Below are 27,986 nucleotides of genomic sequence, written 5' to 3'. Positions count from 1 at the left end.
TGTGCTTACAGCCCAACACCGTGCAGGACGTTTGGCATTTGCCAGAGAACACCAAGATTGGCAAATTCGGCACTGGCGCCCTGTGCTCTTCACAGATGAAAGCAGGTTCACACTGAGCACGTGACAGACGTGACAGAGTCTGGAGATGCCGTGGAGAACGTTCTGCTGCCTGCAACATCCTCCAGCATGACCGGTTTGCGGTGGGTCAGTCATGGTGTGGGGTGGCATTTCTTTGGGGGGCCGCACAGCCCTCCATGTGCTCGCCAGAGGTAGCCTGACTGCCATTAGGTACCGAGATGAGATCCTCAGACCCCTTGTGAGACCATATGCTGGTGTGGTTGGCCCTGGGTTCCTCCTAATGCAAGACAATGCTAGACCTCATGTGGCTGGAGTGTGTCAGCAGTTCCTGCAAGAGGAAGGCATTGATGCTATGGACTGGCCCGCCCATTCCCCAGACCTGAATCCAATTGAGCACATCTGGGACATCATGTCTCGCTCCATCCACCAACGCCACGTTGCACCACAGACTGTCCAGGAGTTGGCGGATGCTTTAGTCCAGGTCTGGGAGGAGATCCCTCAGGAGACCATCCACCACCTCATCAGGAGCATGCCCAGGCGTTGTAGGGAGGTCATACAGGCACGTGGAGGCCACACACACTACTGAGCCTCATTTTGACTTGTTTTAAGGACATTACATCAAAGTTGGATCAGCCTGTAGTGTGGTTTTCCACTTTAATTTTGAGTGTGACTCCAAATCCAGACCTCCATGGGTTGATAAATTGGATTTCCATTGATTATTTTTGTGTGATTTTGTTGTCAGCACATTCAACTATGTAAAGAAAAAAGTATTTAATAAGATTATTTCTTTCATTCAGATCTAGGATGTGTTGTTTAAGTGTTCCCTTTATTTTTTTGAGCAGTATATTTGCCCCAAACATAACACTTTTGTATTCAGGACAAAAAGTAAATTGCTTTGCTGCATTTTTTGCAGAATTACTTTAGTGCCTTGTTGCAAACAGGATGCATGTTTTGGAATGTTTTTATTCTCTACATCAGGGGTGTCAAACTAATTCCATGGAGGGTCTAGTGTCTGTTGGTTTTAGTTTTTTCCTTTCAATTAAGGCCTAAACAACCAGGTGAGGAGAGTTCCTTACTAATTAGTGACCTTAATTCATCAATCAAGTACAAGGGAAGAGCGAAAACCGCAGACATTCAGCCCTCTGTGGAATGACACTCTACAGGCTTCTTTCCTTTCATGCTGTCAATTATGTTAGTATTGCGTAGTAACTGCAATGGTGTTCATCCATCTGCAGTTTTCTCCTATCACAGCCATTAAACTCTTTCCTTCCTCTTTGGCAACTGAGTTAGGAAGGATGCCTGTAATTTTGTAGTGACTGGGTGTATTGATACACCATTCAAAGTGTAAAAACTTCACCATGCTCAAAGGAATATTCAATGTCTGCTTTTATTTTTACATCTACCAATAGATGACTCTCAAAGAAGGGCACTGGAACTTATGTGACTTAAGCACATTTTTGCTCCTGTAATTATTTAGGTTCGGTATAACAAAGGAGTTGAATACTCATTAACTCTTAATTTGTACAAATTTCGAAAAACATCATTCCACTTTGACATTGTCACCGGCTTACACAGAATACCCGATCATCTTTTTTTCTCTCAATTTAATCCATTTTAAATTCAGGCTTTAACTAAACAAAATGTGGATAAAGTTCTGGGGTGTGAATACTTTATAAAGGCAGTGTATATAAAATCGCGCGGCGCGCCATGCCTCCTCTTGCACCATGTGGGGCGCGCACCACAGCGCGCTAAGAAGACTAGGTTACTGGATACAGCGGCAGTCCATCCAAAACCAGCTCTCTGCGCAGCTGTCTCTTCGCAGCGCGTTTCAGGCCTACGCTGAACTCCCCAAATACGATAAATTCTCTCAGCTGTAGGGGACTATTTTGCTCTTCTGTCCGCTGTGTCAAACATAAAGCGGCATATTGTGCCAGTTCAGCACCATGCATCTATGGGGCGTCTTTTCTACGTCGCTATTCTTCCTCTGTTTTAGTTTTCTTCCAGGTACGTGCTCTTTTTGCTTAACAATTTTACAACATGTATTGTATTAGAGACATGGTTCTGATTGCTTATCGATGGAAGAATTTGAGGGCAATTTTTCTCACTTTGGCAGTCCGTAGGCCATTTCGTTTTATTCCCCGAGTGTTCTAAAATGCCAACTACAATATAGTGACCTAACTGACCTAACATTGAAAATGTGGCAGATTATACATTCACATTGGATGCTGAATGAATGAACAACCCCTCAACGATGTATTAAGGGGCAAAGGTGGACTGTGGATATTACATGCATGCATCCATGGACTGTCACTATGTACTCTGGGTTGGTGATTTCAGGATGATAACTTAGGTGTTGATATGACTTGATGGTCTACCATGTCATAGTGCCTGACCCTATTATTAATGTTATTGCTGGTGTCACTCTTCACAACGCTGTGGAGATGATGGTGTGTTTGTGCATTAATACCTGATTGATGTGCCCATGCTTCTACATCTGCATTGGTTGCTCTTTGGGGGTTTAGGCTGGGTTTCTTTATAAACACTGGAACAACTGCTGATATAAAAAGGGCTTTATAAATTTGATTGTACTCATGGCAAGCTGTTCCTTTCATAATTCCTCTCTCTCTTGCTCTCCATGTCATCCCTTGATAATCCCCACCATCTGGGTCTCAAACCCACAGCTCGTGTGTTCTGACGTGACCACTGAGCTGAAAGAGCAAATACACACACACACACACACACACCACACACAAAGAGATCAGAGCAGATGAGAGAATGACAGATTACACGTTACACCAACAAACTGTTGTCTGGACACGTGATATCTGACAGCAGTCAACGGGTTAATGCTGTCATCCCTGTGACCTCTAACCCAGACTCATGCCTGGTCCTGCAGATACTGACAGGAGACAAAAGATAGCAGATGAATAAAGGGGAAACAGGAGCCGTGGTTACACCTTGCATTAACATGTGGTTGTGGTCATCCGATCAAGATGATCCGATAACTATGGTAATAAAATGTCTCATATATGCCCATAGTGTCTGTATTGTGACCAGATTCCCTGGTCCTTCCCTGTATGCAAATTAATCCACCTGCCTTGGACCTTCCTTATGATACAATCTGTATACAGTAAATCAACAGAAAACAGCACCTTTATAGTCAATAGTTTCACATTATTACAGCCTATATTTGTTATCCAACGAGTTAAGACTGGGCATAATATGCTACTGTCTCAATATCCTCGACCTGTCCACAGCTGTACAAATAAATATTTAATATATCCTTATATTTTAAAAACAGTAAAACGGCTTTGTAGGCCTATGCCTACATTAGTTGTTTAGGGAGGTCTTAAGAAGGATTAGCATACCAAAAGTATGTATTTTGAAGAACCTCTATGGTAACCTATAGCAAGACGCTTGGTCAAATTATGAAAATGGATAAAATGAGCACGCATGTAAAGCAAATACTATGGCTTTATAAATGAATAAAGTGTAAATCCAAAGAGTCCTTCATATTGTACATCAAATTGGACAGTGGCCTCTCTCATGCTTAGAGAACACTATGCGCATCAGTTTGGACATATTCTGCACTTTATGTTGTCAATTTGTCTGGAAAATTCTCAAAGACTCACAGAATATAATATAATATCACATAAAATCAAAAAGGATTGCATTATATTCCAGGATTCCGATTCTTATTTAGTATAGGCCTAAACAGTTTTACCAAGAAAAAAAAAGTACATGCTGGCAGAACGACTGTGGTTTGGTTTCCTACAAATAATTGATTAGTGATAATTCAGTAACGGAGTCTCTTTCACTCATCGATGGTTGATAGACTGATATACTAGCATTACAGAATTTAAACTGAACTACAAATGTATTGGGGTTGCATGGAGTCATCATAGTCCGTTCCATGTATCCCCAATACATTTGTAGTTCGGACTATGGTGGAGTCACAGCAGAAGAGCGCAGTGTATGGCAAGGTATAATGTGTAGGCCAAATTTTTGGGGGGGATATGAATTTGGGTCCTAGTTCGGGTGGGTTATATACATTTAATAATGTTATTTCCGTGCACTCAATCCTTCCCTTTACTAGTATGTATCTTCTGTCTTTGCAAGGGTTTGTTCTGAGTGAAAGGGGATATTAGTTATTTTTTTGTTATCATTATTGCTACCCCTCTTGCTGAACAGTAGGAAGAGGAAACCACCTGTCCTGATGCCAGTCGTTCTAGTTTTCTATGTTCCTCTTTAAATAAATGTGTTTCTTGGAGAAAGATGATACCACCTCCAGTTTTAACAATATTTGTATCCTTCTTATGGCGCTATTAAGGCCATTTACATTTTTATTCCGCCAGCCATTTAAATGTATACTGTAAGTATTGAGAACGCTTCCTAACTGGTGTTATTATCTTTGTTTCTTGTAGTACCCCAAATGCATTGTTCTCCTCCCATTTCCACATAATATTGTATTTATTGTTGTTGTATTTGATCCGTTGCACGTATTGTCTTCCAGCACTGTCTTTATAAATTGTTTTGTTCGAACTGTACATTAAGACATTACCAAGCCCAAGCCAAAGGCTATTTAAAATCATGAATAAAATGATTTCCAACGGTGCTACCACTTCCCTTGGGTAGCATTTTTTTCGTCACATGGATTCTAGGGCCCATAAGAAATTGGAACCCTTCCCTTGTGGTGTGACACTTACAGCACAAAATCAGGTTAGCAGCAGTAAGCATTTCCTACCCTTTCACCTCAGTTGTAATATATCACTTTTGTACAATTATAGAAATAAATGACTGAATGCATGAATTCCTTTCAAATTAGACAGATAACACACATACTAATATAGGCACTTCATACAAAAATATAATTACCTTTAACCATGAGCAGCAGTCAGTTGAAATTAAGCATTTAAGCAAACATATTATTTTATATTATAGCATGAGATTCAATGTTGTCTGTGTTTCTGGTCATACCTCGTACCAATAATAATAAGTAGTATCAGAAGTAATGAAATTAATAGTGTTATTAACCATAATATGAATCATGATAATATCAATAATGAGGATAATATTAATTGTAGTAATAACATCAATGAAAGTAATAGTAATAATAATACATTATAATAATCATAATGAATAATGGTAAGCATAATGGTAGTATAAATTACCATAGCACTGATAATAGATAAGAGGATTTGGTATAGGACAGAGTGCATTCAGAAAGTATTCAGGGCCCTTGACCTTTTCTACATTTTGATACATTACAGCCTTATTCTAAAATGTATTAAATAAATGTTTTCCCTCAGCAATCTACACACAATACCTCATAATGACAAAGCAAAAAAACGTTTTTAGAAATTGTTACAAAGTTAAAAATAAAAAATGGAAACATGACATTTACATAAGTATTCAGACCCTTTACTCAGTACTTTGTTGAAACACCTTTGGCAGCGATTGCAGCCTCAAGTTTTTGTTGGGTATGACGCTACAAGCTTGGCACACCTGTATTTGGGGAGTTTCTCACATTCTTCTCTGCAGATCCTCTCAAGCTCTGTCAGGTTGGATGGGGAGCGTCGCTGCACAGCTATTTTCAGGTCTTTCCAGAGATGTTCAATCGGGTTCAAGTCTGGGCTCTGGCTGGGCCACTCAAGGACATTCAGAGATTTGTCCTGAAGCCCCTCCTGCATTACCTTGGCTGTGTGCTTAGGGTCATTGTCCTGTTGGAAGGTGAACTTTCACCCCAGTCTGAGGTGTTGAGTGCTCTGGAGCAGGTTTTCATCAAGGATCTCTTTGTACTTTGCTCCATTCATCTTTCTCTCGAACCTGACTAGTCTCCAAGTCCCTGCCGCTGAAAAACATCCCCACAGCATGATGCTGTTACTACCATGCTTCACCGTAGGGATGGTGCCAGGTTTCCTCCAGACGTGACGCTTGGAATTCAGGCCAAAGAGTTCAATCTTGGTTTCAGCAGACCAGAGAATCTTGTCCTTTAGGTGCCTTTTGGAAAACTCCAAGCGGGATGTCATGTGCATTTTACTGAGGAGTGGCTTTTGTCTGGCCACTCTACCATAAAGGCCTGATTGGTAGAGTGCTGCAGAGATGGTTGTCCTTCTGGAAGGTTCTCCCATCTCCACAGAGGAACTCTGGAGCTCTGTCAGAGTGACCATCAGGTTCTAGTTACCTCTCTGACCAAGGCCCATCCTCCCCCGATTGCTCAGTTTAGCCAGCTGGCGAGCTCTAGGAAGAGTCTTGGTGATTCCAAACTTCTTCCATTTAAGAATGATGGAGGCCACTGTGTTCTTGGGGACCTTCAATGCTTCAGAAATTGTTTGGTACCCTTCCCCAGATCTGTGCCTCTGACATGCACTGTCAACTGTGGGACCTTATATAGACAGGTGTGTGCCTTTCCAAATCATGTCCAATCAACTGGATTTATCACAGGTGAACTCCAATCAAGTTGTAGAAACATCTCAAGGATGATCAATGGAAACAGGATGCACCTGAGCTACATTTCGAGTCTTATAGCAAAGGGTTCTGAACACTTATGTAAATAAAGTATTTATTTTAATATATATATATATATATATCAACTTTTCACTTTTATTTTGAGGTATTGTGTGTAGATTGATTAAATACATTTTCTCCTCATCAATTTTAGAATAAGGCTGTAACATAACAAAGTGGAAAAAGTCAAGGGGTCTGATGACTCCGAATCCACAGTATGTACAAAAGTATGTGGACACCCCTTCAAATTAGTGGATTCGGCTATTTCAGCCACACTCGTTGCTGCCTGGTGTTTAAAATTGAGCACACAGCCATGCAATCTCTATATACATTGGCAGTAGAATGGCCTTACTGAAGAGCTCAGTGACTTTCAACGTGGCACTGAAATAGGACGCTACCTTTCCAACAAGTCAGTTCATCAAATTTCTGCCCTGCTAGAGTTGCCCCGGTCAACTGTTAGTGCTGTTATTGTGAAGTGGAAACATTTAGGAGCAACAACGGCTCAGCTACGAAGTGGTAGGCAACACAAGCTCACAGAACGGGACCGCCGAGTGCTGAAGCGTGTAGCTCATAAAGAAATTGCCTGTCCTCAGTTGCAAAACTCACTACCGAGTTCCAAACTGACACGGGAAGCAACGTCAGCCCAATAACTGTTTGTTGGGTTTCCATTGCCGAGCAGTTGCTCACACGCCTAAGATCACCATGTGCAATTCCATGGGAACACTGCTCGCCCCAATGCACAGTGCCAACTGTAAAGTTTGGTGGAGGAGGAATAATGGTCTGAGGCTGTTTTTCATGGTTCGGGCTAGGCCCCTTAGTTCCAGTGAAGGAAAAGCTTAATGCTACAGCATACAATGACATTCTAGACAATTCTGTGCTTCCAACTTTGTGGCAACAGTTTGGGGAAGGCCTTTGCCACTGTGTACAAAGCAAGGTCCATACATAAATGGTTTGTCTAGATTAGTGTGGAAGAACTTGACTGGCCTGCACAAAGCCCTGACCTCAACTCCATCGAACACCTTTGGGGTGAATTGGACCGCCGACTGTGAGCCAGGCCTAATCGCCCAACACCCTGTGTGCCCGACTGTGTGCCCGACCTCACTGATGTTCTTGTGGCTGAATTTAAGCAAGTCCCCGCAGCAATGTTTCAACATCTAGTGGAAAGCCTTCCCAGAAGAGTGGAGGCTGTTATAGCAGCAAATGGGGGACCAACTCCATATTAATGCCCATGATTTTGGAATGAGATGTTCGATGAGCAGGTGTCCACATCATTTTGGTAATGTAGTGTATGTTACCTACTATGGTTAGGGGTAATGTTTAAAGTTATGGTTAGTGATAGTGATATAAAAAATGATTTGTGGTTAGAAAGCTTGTTAATTATGTCCAGATAATGATGACCCAGAGCCATAGTAAATGAGGTCCAGGCTTCTGAACCTACCATTAGAGTTGATCCCAAAGTTCTTGTGTGTGTGTGCATGTGTTTGTGTCTCTGTGTGAGTGTGTGTGTGTGTCCAGTTGCTAGAGGAGAGCGAGTTGAGTGAAGGGCATGAGCAGGATTAACCGTGTCACGGTAAAATGTGTACTCCTGTAGATCTGTAATAATTGGATGGTGAAACTTGCATCCAGCCAACCAGAAAAGCAAGGCGAAGCATTTCAGGCATTCTTTAAAGTCAGCATAATCCTTGTCCTGTAAAGAAACAGTATTTTTCTTTTTTTTGCCTAGGCGTTTAGAATTGCGGAGTGGAGCTTTAATGTTACACAATGACATCACGTTCCCCGAGGTACCTTCAAAATTACTCTGCAATCATAATTTATTCAAAAAATACTGTTTCCATCATTTGTCGCAATAAAGAAAGTTTGACAAAAGAAAAATCTACCTCTGACGAACGGATAACATTTTTGTCAATCTTTAGAATATTTCTCCTATAGATGCCATTTCTATTTTTATTTTATTTAACTAGGCAAGTCAGTTAAGAACAAATTCTTAGTTACAATGACTGCCTACACCGGACAAACCCGGACCAATTGTGCGCCACCCTATGGTACTCCCAATCACGGCCGGTTGTGATACAGCTCGGATTCAAGCCAGGGTGTCTGTAGTGGCGCCTCAAGTACTGAGATGCAGTGCCTTAGACCGCTGCGCCACTCGGGAGCCCATAATGTTACAAATGTTGCAATGTATTTTTGTTGCAACATTGCTTTTGTGAAATAAACCTGGGTCAATGGAAACTTGTCTACTGACAGTAATTCAATAAGCCATGTCAGCTAACAATTTTTAGATAATAAAATAAGTAGAATTGTATGAAAAGTTTTGTAAAATTGCAAAATGTTGTTGACTTACACTGTCAAAGTACAGTAAATCTCACATTTTTATGCATAAATACAATCTATTAATATAAATAAAAAGCTGTGAATTAGCATACTGAAGGAGCTACTCACAGAGGTATGATGCCTTATGGCTACAAACACCACAGTATACGGATTAGGGAAATGATGGAGTAGCTACTCAGGTCCTTAAAGCACTGCGAAGGAGCCATGATGTCCCTCCTTTACTTTTAGACTACACTCTTAGAAATAAAGGTGCTATCTAGAACCTAAAAGGGTTATTCGGCTGTCCACATAGGAGAACCCTTTGAAGAACCATTTTTGGTTCCAGGTAGAACCCTTTTGAGTTCCATGTAGAACCCTTTACAAAAAGAGTTCTACATGGAACCAAAAATGATTCTACCTGGAACCAGGTATGGGGATAGCTAAATAACCCTTTTGGAACCCTTTTTTCTAAATGTGTAGATGTAGGCTATTGGAAATGACACCGCATGATACCGCAATACTTCCTCTTTGTCACTGCTGTTGATGGATCAGTTGGATTTATTTTAAGGCAACTTGATCAAGTACAGTAAATTCCTTGTATAGTGTTTCAGTAACTGTACAGACAGAAGGTTAACGGGATTTCATTTTATGTGACAGAACAAGCTAGTATAGTGTAGAGATTCATTGTACCATCTAAACTGTTGTGAAATATATTTTCCATTACCAAAAATATTGTATTTTCAGCAGTTTGAAGCTGGTGTACGAAACAGAAAATAAAACTTGAAAAGCATTGAAATAGCGCACAGATCTACCGCTTCTTAGACTTGCTTTCATTCACAATGACAGATCTATAACACCACATTTCTATGTGAATTTGGTCAGGTCGCCCAAAAAGTTACATATTGCAGCTTTAACTGTGTAATGTGAGATGGGAAAACTGTGGAACCTAGCCAATATGGGCTACAACTAGAACCCAGAGTTGTTGGTCTAGTTATGGGCTAGGTGTTGGGCATTGAGATTATGGGATGAACGCTATGTGATAAAGGGGGTAGACTTACAGTGATGCCCTGGTTGACAGATGTGGTTGGTACTTTAGCCAAGTCCTCTCGTTGGTTGACATGCAATCCATGTTGTATGTAGAGGATATTAAGCCTTGTCAGGTAGCCTGGCGCTTAAGAGTGTTGGGTCAATAACTGAAAGGTAGTTGGTTCAAATCCCTGAGCCGGCAAGGTGGAAAAATCTGCTGTTCTGCCCTTGAGCAAGGCAGTTAACCCCCACTACAACTACTCCTCAGGCATTGATGATGCTGATTCAGAGGGGTTGGGTTAAATGCTGAAGACATAATTCGGTTGAATCCATTTAGTTGTGCAACTGACTAGGCATCTGCTTTCCATATATGACACTTACACATATACAGTGTACAATGCAGATGGATAATCATGCTAGCAAGGCCCTCATGGCCACACCAGCCGTAATAACATTAACCATCCCAGCTAGCACATTTGGTTCCTAGGAAGTTGTGGGAACGTATGTTTTTGGTTTCTCATTGGTGCTGGGAACGAGGCCATACATTTCCTGACCAGTAAAACTGAAATGAAAATTTCTCCTGTTCTGGAAACATACATTTTTAGGTTGTAGGGAGGTTCTGAGAGCGTTTTAATATGGTTCCCTGAACATTTCCTGGGAAGTTTTATTAAAGTTAAATAACGTTCTGAGAACATCTTTCAATAAGACTTTTAAAAGCACTGCTAGTCTGGGTTAACTGTTTTGAACTCCAAGCACAGACAAGAGAGGAAAATTGATTTGCTTCGGCATTAATCATCATCAAACACTTTCTTTTTATTGTGGCACGCCGTCAGTGAGATTCGAACGTATGATGTTCTGTTCTCTATCCAGAATGGAGCTAGCATGCCATGTCTTTTTTACTCATACAAAGCTGTTCAAACAGATCCCATTTCAAAGGAACCAAGCACTCATTAAGATCAGGTGTGGCCAATTTATAGGGGCTGCCAACACACTCCCGCTCCTCCTCTGGTGCTCATTGTTGCCAGTTTACTCATTATTATGCACACCTGCCACCATCTTTAAGTGCACCTGCGCTTCATGAGACTCATCTGGACTCCATCACCTTCCTGATTACCTCCCCTTTATCTGTCACTCCCTTTGGTTCTTTCCCCAGGTGTTATTGACTCTGTTTCATGTCTGTACACTACTCGTGTTTCTTGTTTTGTTTATTTATCAAATTCATTCCCTGTACTTGCTTCCTGATTATTAGTATACATGTTACAAAATAACGTCTCCCCAAAGGGAAACAACAGGGCTTTTTTATATACATACAGTGGGGGAAAAAAGTATTTGATCCCCTGCTGATTTTGTACGTTTGCCCACTTACAAAGAAATGATCAGTCTATAATTTTAATAGTAGGTTTATTTGAACAGTGAGAGACCGAATAACAACAAAAAAATCCAGAAAAATGCATGTCAAAAATGTTATAAAATGATTTGCATTTTAATGAGGGAAATAAGTATTTGACCCCTCTGCAAAACATGACTTAGTACTTGGTGGCAAAACCGTTGTTGGCAATCACAGAGGTCAGACGTTTCTTGTAGTTGGCTACCAAGTTTGCACACATCTCAAGAGGGATTTTGTCCCACTCCTCTTTGCAGATCTTCTCCAAGCCATTAAGGTTTCGAGGCTGACGTTTGGCAACTTGAACCTTCAGCTCTAGGCCACTCCAGGACCTTAATGTGCTTCTTCTTGAGCCACTCCTTTGTTGCCTTGGCCATGTGTTTTGGGTCATTGTCATGCTGGAATACCCATCCACGACCCATTTTCAATGCCCTGGCTGAGGGAAGGGGGTTCTCACCCAAGATTTGACGGTACATGGCCCCGTCCATCGTCCCTTTGATGCGGTGAAGTTGTCCTGTCCCCTTAGCAGAAAAACACCGCCAAAACATAATGTTTCCACCTCCATGTTTGATGGTGGAGATGGTGTTCTTGGGGTCATAGGCAGCATTCCTCCTCCTCCAAACACGGCGAGTTGAGTTGATGTCAAAGAGCTCCATTTTGGTCTCATCTGACCACAATACTTTCACCAGTTGTCCTCTGAGTCATTCAGATGTTCATTAGCAAACTTCAGACGGGCATGTATATGTATTCTTGAGCAGGGGGACCTTGCGGGCGCTGCAGGATTTCAGTCCTTCACGGCGTAGTGTGTTACAAATTGTTTTCTTGGTGACTATGGTCCCAGCTGCCTTGAGATCATTGACAGGATCCTCCCGTGTAGTTCTGGGCTGATTCCTCACCGTTCTCATGATCATTGCAACTCCACGAGGTGAGATCTTGCATGGAGCCCCAGGCCGAGGGATATTGACAGTTCTTTTGTGTTTCTTCCATTTGCGAATAATCGCACCAAATGTTGTCACCTTCTCACCAAGCTGCTTGGCGATGGTCTTGTAGCCCATTCCAGCCTTGTGTAGGTCTACAATCTTGTCCCTGAAATCCTTGGAGGGCTCTTTGGTCTTGGCCATGGTGGAGAGTTTGGAATCTGATTGATTGATTGCTTCTGTGGACAGGTGTCTTTTTTACAGGTAACAAGCTGGTACTCCCTTTAAGAGTGTGCTCCTAATCTCAGCTCGTTACCTGTATAAAAGACACCTGGGAGCCAGAAATCTTTCTGATTGAGAGGGGGTCAAATATTTATTTCCCGCATTAAAATGCAAATCAATTTATAACATTTCTGACATGCGTTTTTCTGGATATTTTTGTTGTTATTCTGTCTCTCACTGTTCAAATAAACCTACCATTAAAATTATAGACTGATCCTTTCTTTGTCAGTGGGCAAACGTACAAAATCAGCAGGGGATCAAATACTTTTTCCCCCCACTGTATATAAAAAAAATTGAACTGGTGATGTCGGGTACAAGGGCGGCTGCCAACGCAACCGGAGATGCCCCAGTTGGCTCGTCAAGCTTCCAATCCTCAGCTGGCTTGATAGGTTCACAAGCCTCGGTTGGCTTGTCAGGCTTCCATTGCCGACGCTACTGGGATTCCCGTGCCTCAGCTGGCTCTGCAGGTTCCCGCGACTCAGCTGGCTCTGCAGGTTCCTGGTCCTTGGGACTGTCCCTTTGGTCGGTGGCTGGAGCTGCACATCAGGGAGAGGGTACTGTCCCGTCTACTCTCGCTCCTCCTCTCTGGCGCTCGTTGTTGCCAGTTTGCTCATTATTACGCGCACCTGCGATTCATGAGATTCACCTGGACTCCATCACCTTCCTTATTACCTCCCCCTATATCTGTCACTCCCTTTGGTTCTTTCCCCAGGCGTTAATGTTTGTTTCATGTCTGTATGCTATGTGTTTCTTATTTTGTTCTTTGTTTATTTATTAAACTCACTCCCTGTACTTGCTTCCCGATTCTTAACGTACACGTTACACACTATTCTAGTAGGTGTATCAAATAAAATGTTATTGGTCACATGCGCTGAATACACCAGTGAAATGCTAACTTACAAGCCCATTCCCAACAGTGCAGGGTTAAAAAGTAAGACAAATTTGATAAAGGAAATATTAACACAAAAACAATGAGGCTATCTATATACAAGGAGTACCAGTACCAAGTCAATGGGCAGGGGTACGAGGTAGTTGAGGTAATGCAGTATGTGGGTAGGGGTAAAAGTGACAAGGCAGTCAGTATATATAAATGGAGTAGCAGCAGCATACGTAAAGTGTGTCTGTGTGTCATCGGCAAACTTAATGATGGTGTTGGAGTCGTGAGCGGCCACGCAGTCGTGGGTGAACAGGGAGTACAGGAGCGGACTGAGCATGCACCCCTGAGGGGCCCCCCTGTTGAGGGTCAGCGTGGTGGATGTGTTGTTGCCTACCCTCACCACCTGAGGGCGGCCCATCAGGAAGTCCAGGATCCATTTGCAGAGGGAGGTGTTCAGTCCCAGGGTCATTGGCTTAGTGATGAGCTTGGAGGGCACTATGGTGTTGAACGCTGAGCGGTTGTCAATGAACAGCATTCTCGCGTAGGTGTTCCGTTTGTCCAGGTGGGAAAGGGCAGTGCGGAGTGCAGTAGAGATTGCGTCATCTGTGGATCTGTTAGGGCGGTATGCGAATTGGAGTGGGTTCAGTGTTTTTGGGACGATGGTGTTGATGTGAGCCATGACCAGCCTTTCAAGGCATCTCATGGCTACAAAAGTGAGTGCTACGGGGCGGTAGTCATTTAGACAGGTTACCTTGTTGTTCTTAGGCACAGGGACTATGGTGGTTTGCTTGAAATATGTAGGTATTACAGACTTAGTCAGAGAGAAGTTGAAAATGTCAGTGAAGACACTTGCCAACTGGTCAGCGCATGCTCTGAGTACACGTCCTGGTAATCCATCTGGCCCTGCGGCCTTGTGAATGCTAACCTGTTTAAAGGTCTTACTCACATCGGCTACAGAGAGCGTGATCACACAGTCGTCTGGAACAGCTGGTGCTCTCACGCATGGTTCAGTGTTGCTTGCCTCAAAGCGAGCATAGAAGGCATTTAGCTCGTCTGGTAGGCTCACATCACTGGGCAGATCTTGGCTGGGTAGAGACAATGAGTGTGTCAAATGTTTTGCTATGGGTGGTGTAGTGCCAGATAGAGCGTGGCTGTGCTACACTTTGCTGTCTGCAGTAGGAAGTGAATGGACAGGCATTTAGCAGCTCTAGATGGACACACTATCTCATTTACTGTTTATAATTACCTACCTGCTTATCTCTTCCCCTCTCTTCCCTTCTCCAACGTCTCTCCATCATTTCTCTCCAGAGCATTCAGTAATTACCTCCTTCCCTCTATACCTTTTTCTCTGTCTTTCCTCATCTTACCCTAAAGTCACTCCTAATTTACTACTCCATGTTTATCACTGCAATATTTCCCCTTTCTGTCTCCATCCATCTCCCTCAATACTCTCGCTCTCATCCTGTCTCTTTCTTTCTTTCTCATTCTATCTCTCTCTCTCTCTGCCTGTCTGTCTCTCTGTGTCTGTCTGTCAAATTACATTTCTAATTAAATTCACATGAGGTTGCAATTGTATTGTTTATTTGTTTGTTGCCAAACCAATTCCAAATATAACTGGGCCTCAATAAGCTGTCCCAAACCCAACAGCAACTCTTCCAACAAAGGCTTGAGAGACTGCAGGATTCTCCCACCACTTCCATCAATTAATTAATAATTAACGTTCCTACATATACACTGAACAAAACTATCAACGCAACATGACATAATTTCAAAGATTTTACTGAGTTACAGTTCATATAAGGAAATCGGTCAGTTGAAATAAATTAATTAGGGCCTAATCTATGGATTTCACATGACTGGGAATACAGATATGCATCTGTTGGTCACATATACCTTAACAAAAGGTAGGGGCATGGTCTGCGGTTGTGAGGCCGGTTGGACGTACTGACAAATTCTCTAAAACGACGTAGGAGGCGGCTTATGGTAGAGAAATGAACATTCAACTCTCTGGCAACAGCTCTGGTGGACATTCCTGCAGTCAGCATGCCAATTGCACACTCCCTGAAAATTTGTGACATCTGTGGCATTGTGTTGTGTGACAAACCTGCACATTTTAGAGTGGCCTTTTATTGTCCCCAGCACAAGGTGCACCTGTGTAATGACCATGCTGTTTAATCAGCTTGTTGATATGCCACACCTGTCAGCTGGATGGAACATCCTGGCAAAGGAGAAATGCTCATTAACAGGGATGTAAACAAATTTGTGCACAACATTTGAGAGAAGTAAGCTTTTTGAGTGTATGGAAAATGTCTTGTTCAGTATTGGAAGGAGGCTAACCAAAGTTACTGTAACATTATCAAATGTAATGGCTGTAGTGAGTCATGCATGGAGGACCAGACATACATATAGGCGAGCTTTGGAATCATTTAGTGGATTACAAGGTACCACTTAGGTTAATCAAGCTGGGATGCTGTTGAGTCAATTTTCCCCATTCCTTTGAGGAACTGAGGCTTCAATTAGAATAATAATGGTTGTGAGTGATGTGGATTTAATGTGGTTCCTTAAGTTCTGCTAGGCTTTACTTACTGTGCTTACAGCTCTCTCTCTCTCTCTCTGACAGTGTGTCTGGGTGCTCATGGGAGATATGCTCAGAAGTTGTTGACTGATTTGTTCGCTAACTACACCAACGCTCTGAGACCGGTGGAGGACACAGACCACATCATCAACGTCACACTGCAGATCACCCTCTCACAGATCATTGACATGGTAAACATATACACAAATGCATACATACACAAGGTCACCATGATGACCCCACAAGCACTACTTACCCTCTGTATAGGCCTCCTCTGATACTGTTTTCCCTGCAGGATGAGCGTAACCAGATCCTGACCACGTACCTGTGGATCCGGATGGTGTGGACGGACGCCTACCTCACTTGGAAGAAGGATGACTACGATGGTCTCGATACCATCCGTATACCTAGTAGTTATGTATGGAGGCCTGATATTGTCCTATATAACAAGTAGGTCTGGCTGGTATTGAGACACATCGGTTCTTCCTGCACGGGTTTGTTGTCCTCTTCCTCACACTCCTTTTCCTCACCCTCCTCTGCTATGAACACAAGCTGGACACCCTAGAAGCTGTTACTCAGGGGGTGTCAAGGCAACAGGTGTGCTTCTGATGCTCATCACAGTGTATAGGTTACGTTAACAGGACGGTTTCCTGGCACTAGTTATAATTTATGGCAATGTCTTTAGTTCTATTTATTTTTCATTTCAGATTGACAAGTTTGGTCGCCTGTCTTTTCTAGTATGCGGTTTTTACACTTGTTTTTGGATACTAGTTGTTCTTGCCAAAACTAGCACCTGGATCTAAACGTACTGCTGTGTACAGGGTTTTGCATTAGGAAACACAGTATAAGTGGAATAGTCCTTCTATTTATTATTTCACAGTATCTTATTCTCCCTTTATTTTGTTATGTTTTAATCTCCATTTGTTGTAATTACAACACACAACTGAATCAGTAATCCCTTTAGGATGGGCTTGACTTGAACATGTTCTATATAATTTTTTCCAGAGATTATATCTGGACAGGTGTGAGGATTGTGTGTTACATGAAACTCACAATAATCCCCTTCCTGAGCTAACACTCTACCTGTTTAAATATTGAATCCCTGTTGGAGGAAGGTTGGTAGCAGGGGGATGCCACAGAATGTAGATTCAGTTCCTAAAATATGGTTTCTGAGAAAATTCCAACTTTGAGAGTGGTGACTATTAAAGTTCTATGTTCAGTCCAGTACCTGTGATCAAGGTCAGAAATGTAGTGAGAGTGCTGAGTGTAGGAGTTGGCTATGAGAGGAGGGCTCCACTCTTGCCCTCCCCACTCTCTTTGTGCCTCAAACATCACCTTTCAATCATCCTGCCTGACCATCATGACATCCTTTATCTCTCTGTGAGTCATTCAGGTTTCATGTCATTAACTGTCATTAACCCTCTCATCTGCCTCTTTAACCACTCTGTCTGTCTGTCTGTCTGTCTGTCTGTCTGTCTGTCTGTCTGTCTGTCTGTCTGTCTGTCTGTCTGTCTGTCTGTCTGTCTGTCTGTCTGTCTGTCTGTCTGTCTGTCTGTCTGTCTGTCTGTCTGTCTGTCTGTCTGTCTGTCATTAAGGTATTAGACACTCCATGCCCATCTTCCTTCCCTACATTTCTGCCCTCTGTCTTTTCCCAGTCTCACCTCTAAAGTCTTGACAGTAAGTATATATTTTCTCTTTTTCTCTAATATCAATTGTAGATAAGAAATACTTTTCTATGGTTTTAATTGCCTTCTTTGTTCGCCAATGAATTCCTCACACACTCTTTCCCCTGCCTCTTCTCCATCTCTCCTCCTCCCATCATCCCTTTGCTATTTCTCCCCCATACACCCCCCCCCTCTTTCCAACCTCCCTACTCCTCCTTCTCCCTCCCCTCCCTGTCACCTCTTACCCATACTCTCCCTCCCTAACCCCCCACCCCCCACAGTGCTGATGACCAGTTCTCCAGCTCTATGGAGACCAACGTGGTGATCCGTAACGACGGACAGATCATGTGGGACCAGCCGGCCATCAGTAAGAGCTCGTGCTCCGTGGACGTGTCCTTCTTCCCGTTTGATGCCCAGCAGTGTCGCCTAACCTTCGGCTCCTGGACACACAACGGCAACCAGATGGACCTGGTCAACGCCCTGGACAGCGCTGACCTGGCCGACTTTGTGGCCAACGTAGAGTGGGAGGTCAGATTGATTAGTTTATTTTGCCACTTTTCTATCCTTTATTTATACCAATGCTTTTGCTGCTATTTATACAGGCAAAGCCTGATCTTTATTCCCTTTTTGCACTTTATTGATTGAAAACCTTTGCATTTGTAAGACTGTCTGATCTTGATGTTTTTTTTTACACTGAACAAAACTATAATTGCAACATGTAGTGTTGGTCCCAGGTTTCATGAGCTGAAATAAAACATTTTCCATACACACAAAAAGCTTATATCTCTGCACAAATTATGTTTAATTTTGTGCACAAATTTGTTTACATCCCTGTTAGTGAGCATTTCTTCTTTGCCAAGATAATCCATCCACCTGACAGGTGTGGCATATCAAGAAGCAGATTAAATGGCATGATCATTACACATGTGCACCTTGTACTAGGGACAATAAAAGGCCGCTCTAAAATATTTTGTCACACAACACAATGCCACAGACGTCTCAAGTTTTTAGGGATCATGCAATTGCCATGCTGACTGCAGGAATGTCCACCAGAGCTGTTGCCAGAGAATTCAATGTTAATTTCTCTTCCATAAGCCACCTCCAATGTAATTTTAGACTATGTGGCAGTACGTCCAACTGGCCTCACAAACATAGACCACGTGTATGGCGTCGTGTGGGCGAGCAGTTTGCTGATGTGAACGTTGTGAACAGTGAACAGCTTATGCCTGCCCATAGTGGCAGGCATAAGCTACGGACAATGAACACAATTGCATTTTATTGATAGCAATTTGAATGCACAGAGATACCGTGACGAGATCCAAGAGTATGTACATGCCAGTCAAGTTCTTCCACACAGATCTCAGCAAACCATTTCTGTATGGACCTTGCTTTGTGCATGGTGGCATTGTCATGCTGAAACAGGAAAGGGCCTTCCCGAAACTGTTGCCACAAAGCTGGAAGCAAAGAATTGTCTAGAATGTAATTTTATGCTGTAGTGTCAAGATTTTCCTTCACTGGAACTAAGAAGCCTAGCCCATGAAAAACAGCACCAGATCATTATTCCTCCTCCACTGAACTTTACAGTTGGCAATATGCATTCGTTCTACTGACATCCGCCAAACCCAGATTCATCGGTCGGACTACCAGATGTTGAAGCGTGATTCATAACTCCAGTGTTTCCACTGCTCCAAAGTCCAATGGTGGTGAACTTTACACCACTCCAGCAGATGCTTGGCATTGCGCATGGTGATCATAGGCTTGTATGTGGCTGGTTGGCCATGGAAACTCATTTCATGAAGCTCCTGACGAACAGTTTCCAGAGGCAGTTTGGAACTCGGTAGTGAGTGTTGCAACCGAGGCCAGAAATGTTTTTATTACGAGCTACACGCTTTAGCACTCGGCAGTCCCGTTCTGTGAGCTTGTGTTGCCTACCACTTCGCGGCTGAGCCGTTGTTTCTCCTAGACCTTTCCACTTCACAATAACAGCACTTACAGTTGACTGGGGCAGCTCTAGCAAGGCAGAAATTTGACAAACTGACTTGTTGGAAAGGTTTGCCACGTTGAAAGTAACTGAGCTATCAGTAAGGACATTCTACTGTCAATGTTTGTCTATGGAGATTGCATGGCGGTGTGCTCGATTTTATATACCTGTCAGGAAAGGGTGTTGCTGAAGTAGCTGAATCCACATACTTTGGTGTATACAGTGTATGTGTGTTCTTAGACCACTAGACTACCCTAGGCCACGCATTTCTATTCTATTCCATGCTATCCTAACAACAGGTTCTGGGTATGCCAGCCAAGAAGAACGTGATCCTGTATGGCTGCTGCTCAGACCCCTACCCAGACATCACCTACACCCTGCACCTGAAACGCAGGGCCTCCTTCTACATCTTCAACCTACTCATCCCCTGTATGATGATCTCCTTCCTGGCCCCACTGGGCTTCTACCTGCCGGCTGACTCTGGGGAGAAAGTGTCCCTGGGGGTCACTGTGCTGCTGGCCCTGACCGTGTTCCAGCTGCTGGTGGCAGAGAGCATGCCACCCTCGGAGAACGTACCACTCATAGGTGAGGGACTTGGGGGTGTTAGAAAGAGAGAGGGGGGAGAGACATGGAGGAGGGAGGGAGAAAAAGAGAATGAGAAAGGGAGGGAGAAACAGCTTGCCATGAGTACAGCAATCAGAGAGAAAGAGACACATTAGAATATATGCTTTTCTCTGGTCTTTTGAGGTCATTTTATCTCCTTCTCCAACACTAACAGAGACTGACCAGCTCGCCTCAGAGACTTTTATAGATCTTCTTCTCCCATAAACTTAGGCAGAAATGTTTAGTGAATATTGAATGGGTCTTGCTCAGCACAATGTCCTCATACAGCCTCTCTCTGCTGCTCCATTTAACTGCCTGGAATAGTAGAGATGTGATACACAGCAGGGAGACCTTTATGAATACTGAATAAGCATATTTTGTATGTACATTCACTATATTATTCCATATTTTATTGTGATAGTATTGGGATGAGCAAAAAGCACTTATTAAATTTGAATCAACTTTGAAATGCATGCAGAGTTAAACAAGAGTGTAGGCATTTTTGCAGTTGTATTTCAATACAGGAATGATTTGAGTTGTAGTATTTGTGTGTGCTTGGCTTAGAGAGCCGCTGTACTAAATTGTGTTGGTGTATGTGGGATAATGTTGATGTAATGGTAGAGAGGCCAAGCAAGTCGATATTGGCTGTCCAGATAATTTAATGTGCTGCAATCACAGCTTGATAACCTATACCCTGCCTTCTCTCTCTGGAGCAATTATGCTTGTCTGTCTATTTAACACTGTCTAGAATCCTGCAAGGCAGTGATGTTATGTTAGCCAATGTACACCATTACATTGAATGATTATGTTTGAGTTGTTATACATGGAATAGACTGTATTGCTGATCACTATTTCTCCACAGGGAAGTACTACATTGCTACCATGACGATGATCACCGCATCGACCACCCTGACTATCTTCATCATGAATATCCATCACTGTGGTCCGGAGGCGCGTCCTGTCCCTGAATGGGCCCGCCGCTTCATCCTGCACTACCTGGCACGGATCTGCTTCGTTTTCGAGGTGGGAGAGAACTGCTTCACTGGCACCCCCAAGAAACAGGCCCCGCCTGAGCCCCCATCCGACCACAATAGCAACCCCCAAACTAGACGTACTAACTGGGATGTGAACGGGCAGGCCTGGGCAGGCATGGAAGGGAGGGGTGAAGAGGAAGTGGGAGGGGTGGGCATAAAGACACAGGAAGAGAAAGAGGAGGGGAATAGACTGGATGTGAAAAAAGGGTCATACCAAATGTTTGAGCCCAGTAGGTGGAAAGACGACCTGTTTGTAAGTATCGATGCAGAGGAGGAGGAGGAGGGAGCAGCAGGAGGAGAGAAGGGAGAAGGAGGAGGAGAGGCAGAAAGAGAGAAACGTTTCAGAGAAAACATTGGGTGCATGGGAGGGGCAGAGGAAAAAAGAGGCAAAGGTGGAGGAGGAGGAGAGAGAGGAGGTGCAAGAGGAGGAGGTGCAAGAGGAGGAGGAGAGAGAGGCTGTGTGGAAGGAGGAGGAGAAAGAAGGAAAGGATCATTAGGAGGCGCAGAGGCTAGGGGTAGGAGGGAGGTGGTGGTGAGCGTCCAGTGTGTGTGTCAGCACCAGGCGCTCCGCAGGAACATCGAGTACATCGCCAGCTGCTATCATGACCAGCGTTCCACTCAGAGACGTACGGGTGAGTGGAGGAAGGTGGCCAAGGTCATGGACCGACTCTTCATGTGGCTCTTCTTCATCATGGTCTTCCTCATGAGCCTCCTCATTATGGGCAAGGCCGTATGAGCACGTGCAGAGAGAAAAGGGAGAAGACTCCAGGTACAAGTGACCCTCAGGCACAGATCTAAGATCAGATCCTACCCTTCCCAAATGCTGACCTTAACCATTAAGGAGGACCCCAAACTGACCTGAGATCAGTGTCTAATAGTAACTTTATCCTACTCCGAGGTGCAGTAGGCCAACTAAACCATTCAGAGTTTACCACAGGAGATACTGTGTGTGGGTTTTTGTACGTATACTAGCTGTTTATATTCAGCACTGTGAGGTAGACTTAATTGATCTCATTTCATACAGAAGTAGTTTTCTGTGAGTCTAAAGTGTTTGTAGGGGAGACAGGAACAAACTTAATCTGTGAAATGTAGCCAAAGCAATTCTTCTGCCACCTGGCGACTATTATAAAACACACACACACACACAGTTTAACAAGTCCACATTTTTATATCACTATAACTTTTACCGCTCTTGGTCCTTTTACTGATTTACTGTATGTGAATTATCCATTAGACAATTGTATTTTTAAGTGTACTTCTCAGGCCTGCCAGTCACTACATGAGAACCACAGTACTTTATGAGTGCACACCTGAAAGGTGCACACTTTCTTTGAGTGCACTTGACGCTGTTGAAGATTTGATGTGTAGATATAGTATAGAATGACAATGCTAAAATAATAGTAGTGGTCCATGCTTAAGAAGACTAATGTATCCAATGCTCATCACTTGTCTTGTACCATAAAGAATATTGCATATGTACAAGTACGCCATTAAATGTATTAAATATTTCATAATATCCAAATCCCTCTGACTTTTTTCACTTTGTAACCCCAGGCAAACATTTCAGAGTGAGTCATGAAAGGGAAAGGAATACTGTTATACACTCATACATTCCAGTTGTGAGGAATAGTACAGGATACATGGAAGAGAATGAGGGGGACGGTACATTAGGACATGTAGTAGTGCAATCCAATAACCCTTTAACATCATTATGGCTTTTTGAAGGAATTAGAAAAGCCATTTAACCTTAACTTTAAAACCCATTGGAGAGTTCTGTAGTGACGGTACAAGGGTAATCTCTCTCATCCACTGCCAGGCACTAATTCTGCTCACGATGACAACCATTCATATACACTCCCAAACTACACACACTGTAGAAAACAGGATTTTCATAGGCTTTGAAATTGCTTAGTGGAGTGGTGCCAGGAAAAGAACCTCTCCCTCAACATCCAACAAATGAAAGAGCTGATTGTGGACTTCAGAAGACACTGATCATTATTCACGATTCGTTCAGGAGACTCTGTAATCATGGTAGCATCCACATTAATGTAGCAGTGTTTAGAAACATTTTCTATTGTTATTTAAAATAAAAGTGACTCCAAGATGACACAATAGATTATTTACCATTCATTCCTATCGGGCACAAAATAATCTGAAACAACCCAAACAGCAAATGCATCCAAGTTTGTAGAAGCTTGATGCAATCATTGCGTGCTAGGAATATGGGACCAAATACTAAACTTTTTACTATTTTAATGCACAAGTGAATTTGTCCCAATACATTTGTTGGGACTATGTACAAAAAGTGCTGTAATTTCTAAACGTTTCACCCAATATCGATGGAAATACTCTCAAATGAAAGCTGACTGTCTGCACTTTATCCTCATAGTCATTGTATCATTTTAAATCCAAAGTGCTGGAGTACAGAGCCCAAAAAAAACGAAAGAAAATGTCACTATCTGTCACAGCTACTCCTGCTCCCTCCTACCGGCGCTCAACATCACCGGTTACACAACTCATGTTTGTTCAGTTTATCGGGTAGTGAGGTCTGCACAACGCATCACTGGGGGCAAACTACCTGCCCTCCAAGACACCTACAGCACCCGATGTCACAAGAAGGCCAAAAAGATCATCAAGGACAACTACCACCCGAGCCACTGCCTGTTCACCCCGCTATCATCCAGAAGGCGAGGTCAGTACAGGTGCATCAAAGCTGGGACCAAGAGACTGAAAAACAGCTTCTATCTCAAGGCCATCAGACTGTTAAACAGCCATCACTAACATTGAGTGGCAGCTGCCAACATACTGACTCAAATCTCTAGCCACTTTAATAATTAAAAATGGTATGTAATAAATGTATCACTAGTCACTTTAAACAATGCCACTTTATATAATGTTTACATACCCTACATTACTCATCTCATATGTATATACTGTACTCTATACCATCTACTGCATCCTGCCTATACCGTTCGGCCATCGCTCATCCATATATTTATATGTACATATTCTTATTCATTCCTTTACACTTGTGTATAAGGTAGTTGTTGTGAAATTGTTAGATTACTTGTTAGATATTACTGCATGGTCGGAACTTGAAGCACAAGCATTTCGCTACACTCACATTAACATCTGCTAACCATGTGTATGTGACCAATAACATTTGATTTGACTCACCTTCTGCACCTGACTCCCGGTGTATACGTTACGGTCTCAATCATTTTGGAGCTCACTGTAACTGCCAAAATAAAGGAAACACCAACATAAAGTGTCTTAATAGGGCTTTGGGTCACCACGGGCCAAAACAGCTTCAATGCACCTTGGCGTAGATTCTACAAGTGTCTGAAACTCTATTGGATTTCCAAAATAATGGCCTGCCCAGCATTTTTATACATGAACTTAAACATGGTGGGATGTTAATTGCTTAATTAACTCTGGAACCACACCTGTTTAGAAGCACCTGCTTTCAATATACTTTGTATCCGCCAGTCACTCAAGTGTTTTCATTATTTTGGCAGTTACCTGTATGTATCCTTGACATTTTGAAATCCTGAATAATTCTGCTGGTATTTGAGCTGATGATGTCAAATACTCATTGTGACAATAATGAGAGTGGATGTTTTGCCAGCTTTTAAATTCCCTTAAAACTGAATCCATGTAAAAGCAGTGACCTTCGTAAACCTCCCACACAAAAAATGTCAAATAGTGACATGGTGTGTGTATATGTGCCTGCATGACATCCATCGGGATAGTGAGTTTTATGGCCATAGCCTTTAAAAGCACTTTGAGTTGCTTACTACAGTGATATGTTTTTTAAGAGGGAACAGTTGTTTACAGAGCCAATGGAGATAGTGGTATATCATGAACCAGCCCTACGCAACTATTTTACCACCTTTACCCATCCATTCTCACCGAGATGGAACTACTCTAAAGGGGAACTACACCTGCTGATTTGGCCTCATTTTTTGGCTTGCTCCAAAAAGATGATGATAAATACTACATCGGAACATTCAGTCTGCAGCTGTTTAAGTACTTTAGTAAACCACGACCAAACAATTTCAACAGAGAGAGACGACAAAGACATACAAGCGTAAATATGTACATTGCAATTATTTTTGAAAGAGTGGTCGTTCATGTGCAAAGTATTCACATTCCCACGAGCATAGTTTTCCAACTGTATGTATAATTGGTCCCCTCTCTGTCTCTCCCGTTCTTTCTTTCCCCACCCCTTTCCATTGTGTAACAAGCCATCATGTCGGGTTAGTCCACTAGTGTCTTTTCAGTGCATTATGTTAGTAGTCAATTCAACCTATACTGTGTGTATTTATGTCTTTTTGTGTGATTATTTAGTTAGTTAGTAAACAAATAATTTAGCCAAAATGTTGCTGATTCATACGTTAGGTTAGGGTTTGTGCAGATATCCAAGGATTTTGCGATATTCAGATTGAGACTGATGAAGTAATGATTAATAATTGACTGATTGATGTAAGAGATATAAATATCTTTAGAGTTTAAGTTGGGAGATAGTAACTCGTTAAATAACTTTTCCCGTGGTGCCCCAAGATTGCTAATGAGTTAATTGTTACATGATTAATTTAATAATGTAACAATTAAACGTAGTTAATTGATTTGATAAAATAACAGTCATCACTTAATGGTAGTCCCGTCACGACAAACTTTCAAATGTAGTAACAAGTCCATGCAGAATAAATAAGCCTTTACATATTAGCAGTGCTCTGCTAATATAACAATGTGCACATTTCATCTTTCATTGTCATTCCCAGCCGATACAGATACTGTGCCTATCAACATTTTGTCTGGTGGTAGTGGGGCTACCTTGGCAAACATGTCAGAGTGGTCATACCTTCCTGTGTTGTGTCCCGTATACACTGAGTATACGAAACATTAAAAAAAACTGCTCTTTCTATGACATAGACTGACCAGCTGAATCCAAGTGAAAGCTGTGATCCCTTATTGATGTCAGTTGTTAAATCCATTTCAATCAGTGTAGATGAATGGGTGGAGACAGGTTAAAGAAGGAATTGTATGCCTTGAGACAATTGAGACATGGATTGTGTATGTGTGCCATTCAGAGGGTGAATGGTCAAGACAAAATATTTAAAAGCATTTGAACAGGGTATGGTAGTAGGTGCCAGGCGCACCAGTTTGTGTAAATAACTGCAACACTGCTGAGTTTTTCATGCTCAACAGTTTTCCGTGTGTATCAACAATAGTCCACCACCGAAAGGACAGACAGCCAACGTGACACAAATGTGGGAAGCATTAGAGTCAACATGGATCCAGCTTCACTGTGGAATGCTTACGGCACCTTGTAGAGTCCATGCCCTGACGAATTAAGGCTGTTCTGAGGGCAAAGGGGGGAGGAGGTGCAACATAATATTAGGAAGGTGTTCCTAATTTTTTGTATATTCAGTGTAATGTTTGGCATATCCTGATCCTGGTTAGAATACAAATGGTTTCTCCCTCCCCATATTGACTGATAACATTCAATTCAATGATTAAAAAAAGACAATACAAGTAAAAGTTGTGTCTAGTAAAATTGTAATGCCGGGTGCCGGGTTTCTCTCCATTCAGAGACATCACTATCAAGCCTGTCTGTCAGTCTGGACTTCATCACATCATCTTGCAAGTCTCCATGTGCTGTCTCCATACATGTTTCTGTGAACACATACACACATAGTCGCTGATCTATTCAAATGGCAGTTAGGATAGTTAATATCTGACACACAAACAGGTACAATGTTGAAGTTTGAACAGGTCAGACTTAACCTCTATGGGCTAGGTGGGACGTTAGCGTCCCACTCTATTCAACAGCCAGTGGAATCGCGTGGCGTGAAATACAAATACCTCAAAAATGCTATAATTTCAATATTTCAAACATACCACTATTTTACATCATTTGAAAGATAAGACTCTCGTTAATCTATCCACATTGTCCGATTTCAAAAAGGCTTTACAGCGAAAGCAAAACATTAGATTATGTCAGGAGAGTACCCAGCCAAAAATAATCACACAGCCATTTGTCAAGCAAGCATATATGTCACAAAAACCCAAACCACAGCTAAAGGCAGCACTAACCTTTGATGATCTTCATCAGATGACACTCCTAGGACATTATGTTATACAATACATGCATGTTTTGTTCAATCAAGTTCATATTTATATAAAAAAACTGCTTTTTACATTAGCATGTGATGTTCAGAACTAGTATTCCCACCCAAAACTTCCGGTGAATTTACTAAATTACTCATGATAAACATTGACAAAATACATAAGAATTATTTTAAGAATTATAGATACAGAACTCCTTTATGCAATCGCTATGTCAGATTTTAAAATAGCTTTTCGGCGAAAGCACATTTTGCAATATTCTGAGTACATAGCTCAGCCATCACGGCTAGCTAATTTGACACCCGCCAAGTTTGGGGCAACCTAAACTTAGAATTACTATTAGAAAAATTGGATTACCTTTGCTGATCTTCGTCAGAATGCACTCCCAGGACTGCTACTTCCACAACAAATGTTGTTTTTGTCCCAAATAATCCATAGTTATGTGCAAATATCCTCGTTTTGTTCATGCGTTCAGGTCACTATCCAAAGGGTAACACGCGAGCGCATTTCGAGACAAAAAATGTCAAAATGTTCCTTTACCATACTTAGAAGCATGTCAAACGCTGTTTAACATCAATTTTTATGGTATTTTTCTCGTAAAATAGCGATAATATTC

The 27,986-nt window shown here is 42.3% G+C and overlaps 1 protein-coding gene across 1 annotated transcript; it reads left to right on the top strand.

The window, feature by feature from the left end:
• The first annotated feature begins 1,816 nt into the window (after positions 1-1,816).
• On the top strand, positions 1,817-22,747 carry LOC106603565 (neuronal acetylcholine receptor subunit alpha-10). The gene is made up of 6 exons (XM_014197422.2): positions 1,817-2,082; positions 16,002-16,147; positions 16,252-16,406; positions 17,902-18,148; positions 19,901-20,186; positions 21,067-22,747. The coding sequence occupies exons 1-6, from the start codon at positions 2,022-2,024 to the stop codon at positions 21,972-21,974; spliced, it is 1,803 nt and encodes a 600-aa protein (XP_014052897.1). The 5' UTR covers positions 1,817-2,021; the 3' UTR covers positions 21,975-22,747.
• Positions 22,748-27,986: the final 5,239 nt, after the last annotated feature.

This window comes from Salmo salar, chromosome ssa04, assembly GCF_905237065.1.
Source record: "Salmo salar chromosome ssa04, Ssal_v3.1, whole genome shotgun sequence".
Classification (NCBI taxonomy): Eukaryota; Metazoa; Chordata; class Actinopteri; order Salmoniformes; family Salmonidae; genus Salmo; species Salmo salar.
This window is presented reverse-complemented; position numbering and strand designations above follow the sequence as displayed.